The sequence below is a fragment of the Poecilia latipinna genome, unplaced genomic scaffold (genome assembly GCF_001443285.1).
Source record: "Poecilia latipinna isolate Pla-1442-1.1 unplaced genomic scaffold, P_latipinna-1.0 Scaffold678, whole genome shotgun sequence".
NCBI classification, from domain to species: Eukaryota; Metazoa; Chordata; class Actinopteri; order Cyprinodontiformes; family Poeciliidae; genus Poecilia; species Poecilia latipinna.
This window is the reverse complement of record NW_015113294.1, coordinates 15847-28610: the sequence shown is the minus strand read 5'-3', so window position 1 is coordinate 28610 and position 12764 is coordinate 15847. Positions and strand designations below refer to the sequence as shown.

The 12764-nt window shown below is 38.9% G+C and overlaps 1 protein-coding gene across 1 annotated transcript in view; it reads right to left on the bottom strand.

Annotated features, from left to right (window-relative positions):
• The window catches only part of mrps5 (mitochondrial ribosomal protein S5), a 38185-nt gene that overhangs the window by 10732 nt on the left and 14689 nt on the right, over positions 1-12764 (bottom strand). The window contains exons 6-8 of the mRNA XM_015044488.1: positions 10270-10304; positions 438-528; positions 130-176 (exon numbers count right to left, since the gene is read on the bottom strand). Of these exons, the coding sequence (XP_014899974.1) occupies positions 130-176; positions 438-528; positions 10270-10304 (173 nt within the window). The remainder of the gene's footprint in view (positions 1-129; positions 177-437; positions 529-10269; positions 10305-12764) is intronic.

The following is a 12764-nucleotide window of genomic DNA, read 5'->3' as shown; positions in this document are numbered from 1 at the left end:
AGAACTTATTGGAAACTCAAGACAGCCATAACATTATGATTTTTTACAAGTGTATGTACACTTTTGACCACAACTGTAGCGAGAAAATGAGCAAGTCGACCCTAAATCTGACGTGCTTTGAGTTCTTACCTTCCTCAGAGCTGCATTTCTGTCTGCTGCTTTACCCAAAGCGAAGCCTAATGACACAGAAAGGAGAGACAGGTTACAAATTGGCTTTCCTCTCTCCCCTAAAGGACTTTTTTTTTCTGTATTAAAAGAGAAATAAAAAACATAAGTTCGAGAAAAAAAAGAATAAGTCAGGATTTACAAGGAATCTGCTCTGATGCGTCTGCTTTAAAAATTCTGTCAACTCCTAAACAACATTCAGAGTCAAACTGCCCAACTTGTTTTAGTTTTAATTTATTTTATTTTTTATTTTTTCAAAAAAAGGATCAAACCTGCCACTCCATTGCCATTTCCTACAGCAACCAAACAGCTGATGGACCTCTTCCTGCCCTCCTTGGCCGTCATGTTGAACACACTCTTCACCTAAAATCCAAGAACAGCAAACCCACAATGTGACCTGGCAACACGTAAAGACAGTATTTATTAAAAAGGGAAAGAAAGAAAGTTAGGAAGAAAGAGAAATCAGACTTGGAGGTAGAGACTCTGCAGAATTATGACATTTGCACTGATATTTCATGAAGTCCTGAATTTTTCCAGTCAAAATAGTCCTTACAAATCGATCCAAGACATACAGGAAAAGATGCATTTGAATTCCAAATCCATTCGTTTTCAAAATTTAAATGTGACATTTTTTAAATAACTCCACTGCATCCTACTTAGCCAATTGTACATTTTTGTTTTAGTCAATGAGGTCCAAACTTTACTTTAATAATTGTCAACTGACAAAAGCATGTATTTCTTTAGTTGCTCCATCTTTCATAAATGTGGTTAAGATTGGCCTGATGGTACTGCTTGTTGATTATGGCCTTGCAGTGTTCAGTTGAAACTGTAGGGGGCAGCAGTCACATGCCAGAAAGACGAAATGAAAGTTTAAGAAAAAGAACAGAAGCTGAAGAAGCTGTGCAGAGGAGAGTTGGAGGACAAACAGAAAGGAAAAAAAAAAAAAAACAAGATTATGAGAAAGGTAAGAGAATTGAGAGATAAAACAGACAAAATGAGGAAAACAACACAGAAGTGAGGAGAAAAACAATCTCTAAAGATGAGGACGGAAATTTGGTTTGACTTAATCTGGCTAATTAGGTGAAGAAGAAGAGAGCCACAACGTGACAAAACACAGAAGATGCATAAAAACTAAGAAAAACAACATGGTTATGGTGAAAAGTATTGTGAAGGAACGTTTCTGCGCAGATGAACATGCGTTACAGCAAACACGATGGGGTAAAAAAAAAGACAAAAAAGAAAAAAGAGAGCATGAGTTGTGAGATCATGAGTTTGTGCGGCGCCCTGATGACACACAGGCAAACTGCTGACTCCCAGGAAAACAACATAAAGTACACGACTAACACACACACACACACACCTGCACAGAAACACAGAGTGAGACGGTTATAGTTTGAGCAGCCGAGCTGCACAGTGTCCACAGTGATACATAAAATCACCACATTAAACCGAGTTCATTAGGAAAATTAGAGCTCTGATTACAGTATACATTTAAAGATGTTATAATGGACTTATTAATTAATGGGATTATTACGCAGTTGACACCCTTTCACCTAAGGCATTATTCATGGTTCTCAGTCAGCTTGAATGTAACTGCGCATTCACACCAGCTCTATTTAGCCCGCTTTAATCGAACTCTGGTTTGCTTGTCTAGAAAGGCTGGTCCGTTTAGGGAGGCGTAAACACGCAATCCAACTCTGGTCCACCTACAGTCCTAGGTCTCGATTCGGTTGAAGTGAATTCTGATGCGGTTCTGATGCATATGTGAATACCAAGTGGACCAGAGACCGCTCCAAAAGCAGGAAGTGGACTATAGCGCTGGCTATTCTGGGTAAATACAACCTAAATAAGCGTGCAAATCTAGCGCTAGCTGGAGAAATGGCTCCTGGTCTCTTGGTGGCATCAAAAGAGAAATCCTACAACCACTCAAACCTGATGTCACTCCATTTTTATTTACATACTGCGAAGGAGGAAATTGCCCTCATGTCGTGAGAGGTTTTTGTATCCTTCAGCGGTTCTTGGTGCAGCGCCACCACAGGCGAGGAGGGGAACAGATCTTTAAAAGGATTTGGATCGTTTGACAATGCAGTGTGAAAGCGAACAGCACCAGGTGAAAATGTAGCAAATGTTGCAATTTTGGTTCAGCTGCGGCTTAAAAATGTAACGGCCTCACAGTGCCAGGTGACAGGTAGGGGAGGGGAAAGGTGTTGTGCACTATACCACCAGAGAAAACTCATTTCACTTTCTGTGGCATATCGGCACACACTGCCTATAGCAGAAACCCAATTAGAGAATGGTCAACATTTCCAAAGGAATGCTTGCAACTAGGGCTGACACGCTTTATCGGTTTGATCATGATAAATCAACTATGGAGATAATCGTCAACTAGTTTAGTAACAAACTGGAATACACAGATTTTAAAAAAGAGGCTATTTGCAGAAAGAACAACACATTCAGAGCAGACACCCACCAAAAAACAAACCAGTAGTCAATGTGCTTCACAATCAGTTAATCCAAGAATAATCACCAGATTATCCATACATAATTATGCTAAGTGAAGCAAAAATGGATGAACTTTCCACTTCTATTCGTTAGCTGCAGATGTTAAGCTTAAATTGAAGAAACATTGCTATTGCATTTAAGGCAATGAAATGTTTATTTTCTTATTTAAAAAAAGGAATATTTTAATATATTTTTAGTATTGCACAAAAGTAAACTAAAATGATAAAATTAAAAATTGATTACTAAAATAATGTGTGACTTGCATCTGAAGAAGCTAACGGTTACAAGCTAACTTCAACCAATTACATCCATGTAGGGAGTTTATTTGGAAAAGGAGGGACATTTAAAGGATGAAAAGGCTGCTGTAATTTCTGACTGCAGACAAAAATTACCTGGAAATATAGTCAATCAATGGTCTGATAATGGTAGTAAGACTATAAATTTAAAATCTTGTGTACATCCGTATTTACCACCTTCCGTTTTTTTTTCATAGATCGGCTCTTACTTTGAGCTGGCTCAACCCGGCTATAAATCCTGGCCTGCTCCAGCGCCTGCGTGCCAAACAGAGGGAACAAGTGACAGAAAAGTGTTGCATCTCCTCTGATGGAGCTCCAAAGTTTAGCTTATGCGACAAGCACATTTCAGTGAAGGGTTTATAATTTAACCGTGGGGCCACAAACGAAGGATTGGGGTCAGGGTAGCAGCGAACGCCAAAACACTCCTACAACAATCCTGCAGGACACACAAACACACACGTTCACACGGAGGGGGTCCTGGATGCTTCAGCTTCCGTGGTTAAAAATATGAATCTACACAATTTCTTGGTTTTCCATCTCTAAATACACGCTTGTCGTTGATGTTTTCGCAGGATGTTGTGGGCATTTGCCACCTCTCATTTCGTTTCGTAGCCAAGTTTGCGTTTGAGGTCAAGGATAAAGAAACGGCGAGGTTTCCACACAGATGGCGTTCCAGACGCATCTCGCGAATCAGATTCCATCAAGTTATTCATTCCCACGTTCCAGTGTTGCCTCTGGCTACTAGAGCTGACGCCTGTGAAGACGATGAGGAGCTCCTGGCTGCAGTTGCCATTTTAGGTGAGGATGCATGGGCTTTGGCGGCGAATTAGCAGCACAGCAGATGGGCTAGAGATTTTTTTTTTTTCTTTCTAAGGCGGATGAGCGACAGAACGCCGGTGGGAGGATGTTTCTATCTTGCTCTCGCTGCTGCCTAATCGGTTATTTTCTCAATCTGTTGCTTTGCATCTCCTTGTCTGTCTGTATTTGTCTATAAGTTGCAGGGCAGGGGGGAGATCATCTCAGCACATGGGACCGCAGGGCAACGAGAAAGCACAAAGAAACTGACAATTGCAATGACATCACCTTTGCATTAGCATGCATTATCTTGGCAACTCGGGTTTTCACGTTCCCCCAGCTCTGCGAACAATAAAGGGGTTTGTTGTACTTCATTGTGGCAAAAGTTTACGTTTGGTCGTGTCCTGAATGCACCTCGAGTAAAGTTATTTCTTTGATTTAAGAGACTTAATAATCTGGAGATCTTTGAAACGGCTCATTTTTCAGACATCAAAAACTAAAAAAAATAAAAATGTACTTATTGCCGGAAAAACGGATGGATTTTTTAAGCACTTTTTGAAGTGGTAGAGAAAAAAAGTGTAAATTTGCATAACAGGTCTCCTTTAATATCTACAAATCTAAAACACTCTTTTAAGTGGTAAAACAAAAACTATAAAACACTGAGGATAATACAAACTCAAACAGCGTGTGTAATACATGCAGGCATTTTTCTCAACATCAACTACTCTTGCTTCAAATACAAAACTGATGTGTGTGTGTGTGTGTGTGTGTGTGTTCTACTTTCCTGCTATTATTTGCCCTGTGATTTTATAGTTTTTCTGATCAAATCTAATGTGCTTGGCAGCTGCAATCTGAATTTACCACAAGATTAGAAGCAGCCCATCCCGTCTAAAAGTGCACATAAAATTTCTCTTTTTCTGCCAGCTGTTTGTTTGCAACCAAACTTTCAAGGTTCTTAACTTCAGGGAGGAAAAAAAAAAAAAAAAAAACTTGTTCTATCACTGACAAGGCTCCATCTCCGTTAATGAAATCACTGAATCCAGTCCAAGAGGCTGCTGAACCTGGAGGGAGGCCATGAACATCACTTTCATCTTGTTTCACTTTAACTCTGTCATCCCTTCTTTTCTTTTTCAACAAACTACTTTGTGAGCGTGCCAGACATGCTTTCTCTTTTCTTAGAGCCTGATGTTTGTGATGTATTATTTTTAACTAAATGTTACGCCACTCTGTGACATTGCTGGGCTTTAAATGAGTTTTTGCATGACGACGTTTTATAGCATTTCCCCATCCAGGTAGGGAACATTTGGCTTTACCTAAACTTGATGGCAGTCATAAAATATTTAATCTGATCATTAAAAGATAATGTACTTTAAAGTGGGAGGAACTTGGGACTTTACAGGATTAATAATTATACTATAAAAAGTCAAGGTGTGAAGTAGTTTAAAACATTAGTAAGAGACTTTTGCAATGCTTAAGTTTAAAACATGCACTGCAAAAACACAAAATCTCCCCTAAGTATTTTTGGTCTAGTTTCCAGGGCAAATATCTTAGTGTGCTTGGAATGCAACAGATAAAACTGACAGGTCACTTTTCAGCAAGATAAAGGAGTTTTTTTATAACTGAATTATTCCTTAAGATTGATTAAAAAAACAGTACAAGCTTTAAGGGAAATAATCTAACAATGGAACAAGATATTTTTCACACATTTTAACTGATAATATTGAAACAAAGTCTCTTGTTCCACTAGCAGATTCACTTCTAACTAGTAGTTCTACATTAATATTAAGAAATTATTCACTTAAAACAAGCTCCTACAGCTAGCTGAAAAGTTACTCGTATTCGTTTCATTTCAAGTGTACTAAGATATTTGTACTAAAAACAAGACCAAAATACTTGGTAAAATGTAGTTTTTTTCCCCATTATAACTCTTAACCCTGGATTAATCATCTGTATCTTCCCTTTAGGTCCCACTTACACAGGATTAGGAGCGCGGTGTCAGGAAACAGAATGCGAGTGGTCTTTTAAGGGTTTTTGGCACAGGTGCAGTGGGCTTGGCATCGAGTCAGAATTGCTTGACTATTTTAACAATTCCTGAAAACAATGCGGTGAGGTACAAGTGGCTTATTATGATGGTGGCAGCATGTAGGCGGCCTGGGAAGGAGCATTCTGGAGAACGGAGGCAGGAAAACCCAGATTGAGACCTACAGGAAACACCAATGAGGTTTGGGCATCGATAGTTTGAAAAACGAGCAGCCAGCTGCGCCTCATCACACTCACCATGTGCAGGCAGTAGGTGAGTTGGTTACCATTTCTGTTGCGCTCCTCTCAAGCTCTCAGGCAATGGAGACAACCAATCCAGACTTGTCAAACAGCAAAAAAAAAAATAAAATAAAAAAAAAGAAAACAAATACAGTGCCATACTCTAGCATCTTTCCTGAAACTGCCATGCTGGACAAATATCATCAACTTTGGGTTTTTCAAGCAATAGGCTTTCATAGAAAATCCCACAACTTTTAATGCATGGAGTTTAATGATAAAGAGGGAAAAGCTGGAGAACTCCTTTTACGGTTAGAAGAAAAACAAGTTGAGTTTTTGAGTCTCAGTAATGTTTTGGTTTTTTCACCTGCCTAGAAATCCACAGAGATCATTGTGCTAAAGAATCCCATTCAGCTACATCGTCCCAGGCAGCCGACAGCCAGATGAAGTCGTGCAGAAGTAGACAACAGCATGCAGCTGCTTCCTAAAGCAATCCAAGAGAGTAATCCCAAGCCAGGGTGGTGGAGCCATCAGAGATGTAGGTGGTACAATCACTGCTGCTGATGTGTTAGTATGAGTACGGCTATTAGGGCTGAAATGATGAATTTGATTAATTGTGATGAATCAATTATTGAAACAATCGTTAACTAATTTAGTAATTGGTTAATTGCTAACTGGCGTGCACAGACCCAAAAAAAGGTCAACTGCTGAAAGAACAATACCCTCGGAGTGGTAATTAAGCCAAAACTGTGGAAAAAATATGAATTTTCTGCATATTTTGTAGATTAACCTTCCCACAGTCTTAAGAGATGGGATCCATTAGACCCAAACAAGCTTTTTGCTGTGTGTATGGCGGGGTTTTTTTTTTGTTTCTTTTCTTTGTGGTTTCGGGAACTAACAGTCTGACGGGACAACCCTCTAGTCTCCTACCTGCTATTTGTCTATGGTTTTTGCTGGGCTCCTCCTGAGCAGCACAAAGGCTTTATAAAGGAATGCTGTGTTATTGTAGGCAATTAAATGTTTAAGTTTTTTTTTATATAAAAATAAATTGAATAGTTTGCATATTTTGGTGAATTTCTAATATTGCACAAAAAGGGCTTAAAAGAAGAGCGCCACTTGCGTTGCCCTGAGCAAATAAGAATCAACAGCTACTGCAAAAAATCTGATGTTTCTCTAACTTTCCAACTGCAGTCAAAACCCCAAAGTTTTGAGTTTTGTGGTTTGTGTCTCCTTGTTTTCCCAAACTCAGATTCACAGGCTTTGCTCCGCCTCTCGCTTTTTCATCTGTCTCCCTCCCCTTTTCCTCTTCTCCCGCTGGATCTGCTCACTAATGCAGCCTCATCGTCCTTGGGAGACAAGCCCTTTTTTTTTTTTCCTCTTTCCAGTAAGCCTCTTCCATTTCATTAGGCCTGAATTTATAGTGCCACACACAGACACACACTCATCCCCATGAAGGGTGTATTTATAGAAGGCGATGGCACCATAAAAGTGTCTGTCGGCTTCCAAGGGGAAGTCTAATGTCTGTGACACCGCTCTTATTAATGCGCGCAGGAGAGCTGGGGAAGACTATCAATGCGAAACACACCCACACGCATTAATGTGCATTTATGGAGTAAAAAAAAAAAAAAAAAACCATGTGTAAAAGGTGATTGAAAATGGTTATCATGAAGAAGTGAGCACCACAGAAATCTACATGAAATATTTAGAAATGACATCCAGCTGTGCAGTAACCATGAATAATGCACAGCTTATTTCCTACAGAAGAGTATTGTGTGTGAAGAAGGGCCACAGAGGCATAGTTGGGTGTTTGGTGTGTGTACATGTGACCCTGTGGCAGAGCTCCCACCAGCTCACCAGGGCCCATTAGTGCTAATTGAATTAAGGGGAGATTCTGCATGACGAACAGAGAATCTAAATGAACTGTCCGCAGAGAGTACCGTATCCATATGTCATCCAACACACACACACACCCACGCATGCACACACACACGCATGCGCATGCACACAGCCACTTTGTCTTAGGTCTTTCAATTTAACAACTGCTGAGCAGAGTCAGTCAGCTGTAGGCCGCAGCTTGAAGTTGCCTTGCTACATTTTATTAGAGTTGCATGTTGGAATATTTTCTTTGGCTTAGTTTTAAAACATAAAAAGATACAACAAAATATATTTAGTTAAAGACTAAACTTCTCAATTTAAAGTGACAGGTGGATTAAATAGGTGGTCAGATGCATTCTGGACAAAATCCGTCTTCCATGAAGCAGGAAGCTTCAAAATAAAAATGTCCTGAAAATTCATTAAAATGTAAATATACATTTTCTGTGGGAATGTTGTAAAGATGAAATTATTTTTGAAAACAGTTGTACTGATGAGGAAAACGGCTGTTCTGACAAGTTGAGATCTCACTGACTAGAGGTATTTTTTTTTCTGTGCTAACTGAGTTAGCACAATTAGCATAGCCTATTTCTTACTGACAGCTCAGGTAAGAAACGGAAAACAAAGTTTATTTAAAGTAGAACAGAGCAGTTCAAAAGTCTCTTTCTTTTCTTCTCTTGGCATGCATGCCGCCCCGTCCCAACGCCGCCCAGGGCAAACGCCCATCTCAAAAACCACTGCTCAGTCAGTTACATATAATTGGTCCTCAGCACTGTTCACTCACTTTAAATAGATGTGGTCACACATCCATTTAAAGTGAGAGTCCCGTATCTCGTTATGCCATCAAAATGAGAAGACCAGTGCAAAGGTGTGTGTGTGGAGCAGCAGTTTTATAGCAGTACTATAAAACGTTGCGTTTGTGCCGACAATTAACTTTGTGGACGTTTTATTTAGCCTATTTATTTTACCTCTTTAATATTGTACCTGTTAAGGTACAAAGGGTAAAGCAATGAAGAGTTTTGCAGCTTAAATAACGCCACAGAAACAGAGTTAAGGTGAGTCTTAACAATGTTAATTAATATTTTGGTGATTTTAGGAAAACATTAGTAGAACTCCAAAATGGCATCACGTCCATATGTCTGCATAAACCATAAAAGAAGACGACGATGAAGACAAAAAAAAAACAAAAAAAAAAACATGTCTGCTAACTCGTGCAGCGGAGGTGAAATATTAAAGATTCACCTCTGAAACAACTCAGCCAGTTTCCCAAACCGACACCTTCTCTTTTCTTATTCAACAAAAACTTTTACTTTTGCTCTGATAATTTCGGCTGAAAGTATTGACCTTCTTTGTTCGAGGGGAAAAACGTCAGACCGTACACGCTCAGCGCTTTCAGACTTCCTGCTTCCTTTGCTCAGTGACCCTGAACAGAACCGGAAAGATTAGAATCCGTCGCGGTTCTCTTTAGGTATATTTTTTTACTTTCAAAGACTCACAAAAAAAGCTAGTCTAGCTTTGTTCATACAGCTGATATTTCCCTTCTGATTTTCACTGCACGGAACTTAAGACTTTAAGCAATAAAAATGTAAATGAAGAAAAAAAAAAGTGTTCCAGACCACAGTAGAGAAAAAAAGATGTGCTGCAGACTTTTTTTGACATATTAAAACTATTTTTTGTATCATAATCTTAAAATGAAAATTAATGAGGAATTAATAACCCACGTCTTGGATAATATGTACAAAATAACCGTAATCAAATGCTTATGCTACTGATTTGTTTTAGGTCCATTAAAGTTTGTTTCAAAATCAACCAATCAGGCACAAGTGAAAGAAATTCACTTTAGCAAATATACATGCCTCGAATTGTAGTGATATTTTCCATTTGACTTATTTGTCTGGGGTATGTTCAAGCTTAGTGTCATATTTGTGCTTCAATTTCAAAACTAAATCAATTTATTGACATGTTCAAATAAATGTATGTGTTAGAAGTTTCCCCTGATCGGCTCCGATTAGTGATCAGCAGATCATGTTTTTTTTCTAGTCGCTGAAACCGTCAAAACTAGGAACCGCCATCAATTTATTCAGTTAGTGCATCAACCAATAGCATATATTTTGATATGTCCAATTTTGCTTTAATAAAAAATAAATGTATTAATAATATTTTTTTGCCACATTACGCTTTGCAAGTATGATTTTACTTTGTTCTGTAAAATGTGATTAAAACAAGGTGATTACAAACTCAGTGCATAATTTGTAATGGTCCTGATTGTAAAATGTATGAAAATAATAATAACTTTTCTAAAACAATCAGCCCTGAAACAAGCCTCTGTACATTTGTAATCTGTTCAGTAAAAAAAAAAAAACAAAAACAAAAAAAGACTCACCTCAATGACTCGAGAATCAAAGCCTTCATAGGTTTCTGCCAAGACACAGGAAAATAAAAAAAGAGAACGACTTGAAACTCAAGCACACATCCCAACATGATGAACAGATTAGACCGGCCTCCTGCTAGCAGGACAAATGCCCAGAAGTCTTTGAAGCAGCGTAACGAGTTTGCACTTCTCATTTTCAGTGACCTCTGAAGGATGTTTGTTTCCCCATGGCAATCTGCTCACTTCTAGCCAATTAACAACAAACAAAGGCGGAATTAAACAAAAAGCCATGGAGGGGAAAAAAAGAGAAAACAAACAATATCAGGACACATCTGTCATCTGGGGGGAATGTCCCACCATCTTTATAAAAGCCGACCTGATCACAGGCAAACGAGCTGAAAATGCATCCTGCATCCATCGTTTGTGTGTTGGGAGAATAACAACTAGAGTATGTGTGTGTGTGTGTGCGTGTGTGTGAGCAAATAGGCGCAAGACAACAAATATACATACAGTGCCTCGCAAATTTATTCAGACCTGATGAGATTTTACACATTTTGTTCAGTTACAACCACAAATTTCAGTGTATTTTCAGGTGATTTTGTGCTACAGACAAACATAAGGTAACATACGAGTGTGAAGTGTTTCTTGCAATAATAATGTGAAAGACATTTTACTCCAACACCCCTAAATAAAATCCAGTCCAACCAGTTGGTTGCATAAAAAGCTCACCTGTATGTAACTTAGTTCATCATGACATGCTGAATGTTGGGCTTTGTAAAACCGGCAGCATTGTCTGGTTTGTCTTATTTGGCTCTACTTTGAGTCATTTAGCGACTATAAATCTGGGTAAATAAACATCAGCTGAGGCGTTCCTCAAGTTTCTGTTCTTAGACAACTTTCACTAAGCATCAATTAGTTCTTTCATTTCAAATTTCTTACTATATTTGTATCCTGGTGACACACAACTTTATATCTGTGTCCCCGTCCATGACCAAACCCCGATGCAGCCACTGAGTCAAGAGTGAATTTTCTTTAGTTTGACGCAAAAAAAAACAAAACAAAACAAAACAAAACAAAAAAAAGAAACAGAATTAATAGTTTTTAATTTAAAACTTTGGCTATGAGGTCAGGCTGACAACATGGAGATGAGAAATGTTCTCTGTAACACTCCACCCTGACCGGCTCACTGCATACATTCAAAAGTTTTAAATGAAATCTACAATAATTACACTAATAAACTACAACAGCTCCTTATTGTCCCTGGAAGAACCTTTACAATTAATACAGTAATAGTTTGAAATGGGAAGAACACTAGCAGTTACTTTAATATGTTACAGCGCTCAATGCAAAACAAACACTAACGTAGTCTAATTAGCTTATAACAAAGTCGAAAAAACTTTGTGAAAAGAGGAAATTTTATAATAAAGGCCAACATAAACCTTGAAGGTTCAAAAGAATGCGACAAGAAAGTTGGTCCTGAAGGAGAACAAAGATTGAAAATGTGTGAATTAGGAAGGAGACTATAGATAGATTGAAAAAAAAAAATAAAAATAAGAGATGAAGACTGAAAAGATCAAGCAAAGAACAGAAATTACAGAAAACCTCGGGGTGTGATATAAGCGCAAAGTGTGAAACCAGAGGGAAAGTGGAAAGGGAGGTGAAAACCCATCTAAATCAACACGGAAGGACAGAAACGTCTTTCTAAATTAGGAAATCGTCCCACTTGACACTTGAGTCGAAGCCTCATCTTCATCACTGATAATGGGCTCCCATACTGACCTGTCACTCTTCCTCTCCCACACACAGCTGCACAGCCCCTTATTACTCCCCTGCTGCCTCATCCGTCTCCCTCTCGTCCCACCGCTGCCGTTATTTCCACGTCCTCCTGTGCCACTCGGCGCGTCTGTCCGAGAGTGAGCTGTGCCTCTGAGCCTTGTTTGTGTCATGATGCGGACTCACTGATGATTATCCAGTCTGCACTCAGGCCGCGCTTAGATGTCGATTTTAGACTGGAGTGTCTGTGTCTGGGTTTTAGTGCAGGCGGCCTAGTGCGTGTCGTTTTGCAGAGGTTACGCCATCTTTGCAAAAGTACCAAGACTTGATGATGTAGTTGTGCTAAAGAATTGCATAACACACTGGTTCTAATTTCTACAAAATATGATTAAGAAAGTATCCTGATGAAATACAATGTTTGTGGTTGTAACACAACATGTAAAAGTTTAATGCGTGTGAAGAATTTTGCAGGGTACTCCAAGTAGAAGTTTGTATTCATCTCCAGGTTGTTTGTGGTTGGAAATAAAAGCAATAGCAGAGTAGGGCTGAATCGATTAATCGGATTGATCGTTATGAATCGATTATTGAAATAATCATCAACTAATTTAGCAATCGATTAATTGTGGAGCATACAGATTCAAAAACAGGCCAATTGAAAAAGACCAACATACTTAGATGAGTAAATAATAGAGGTGTGCCGATCGATCGGTCACCGATCATAATTGGGCCGATTT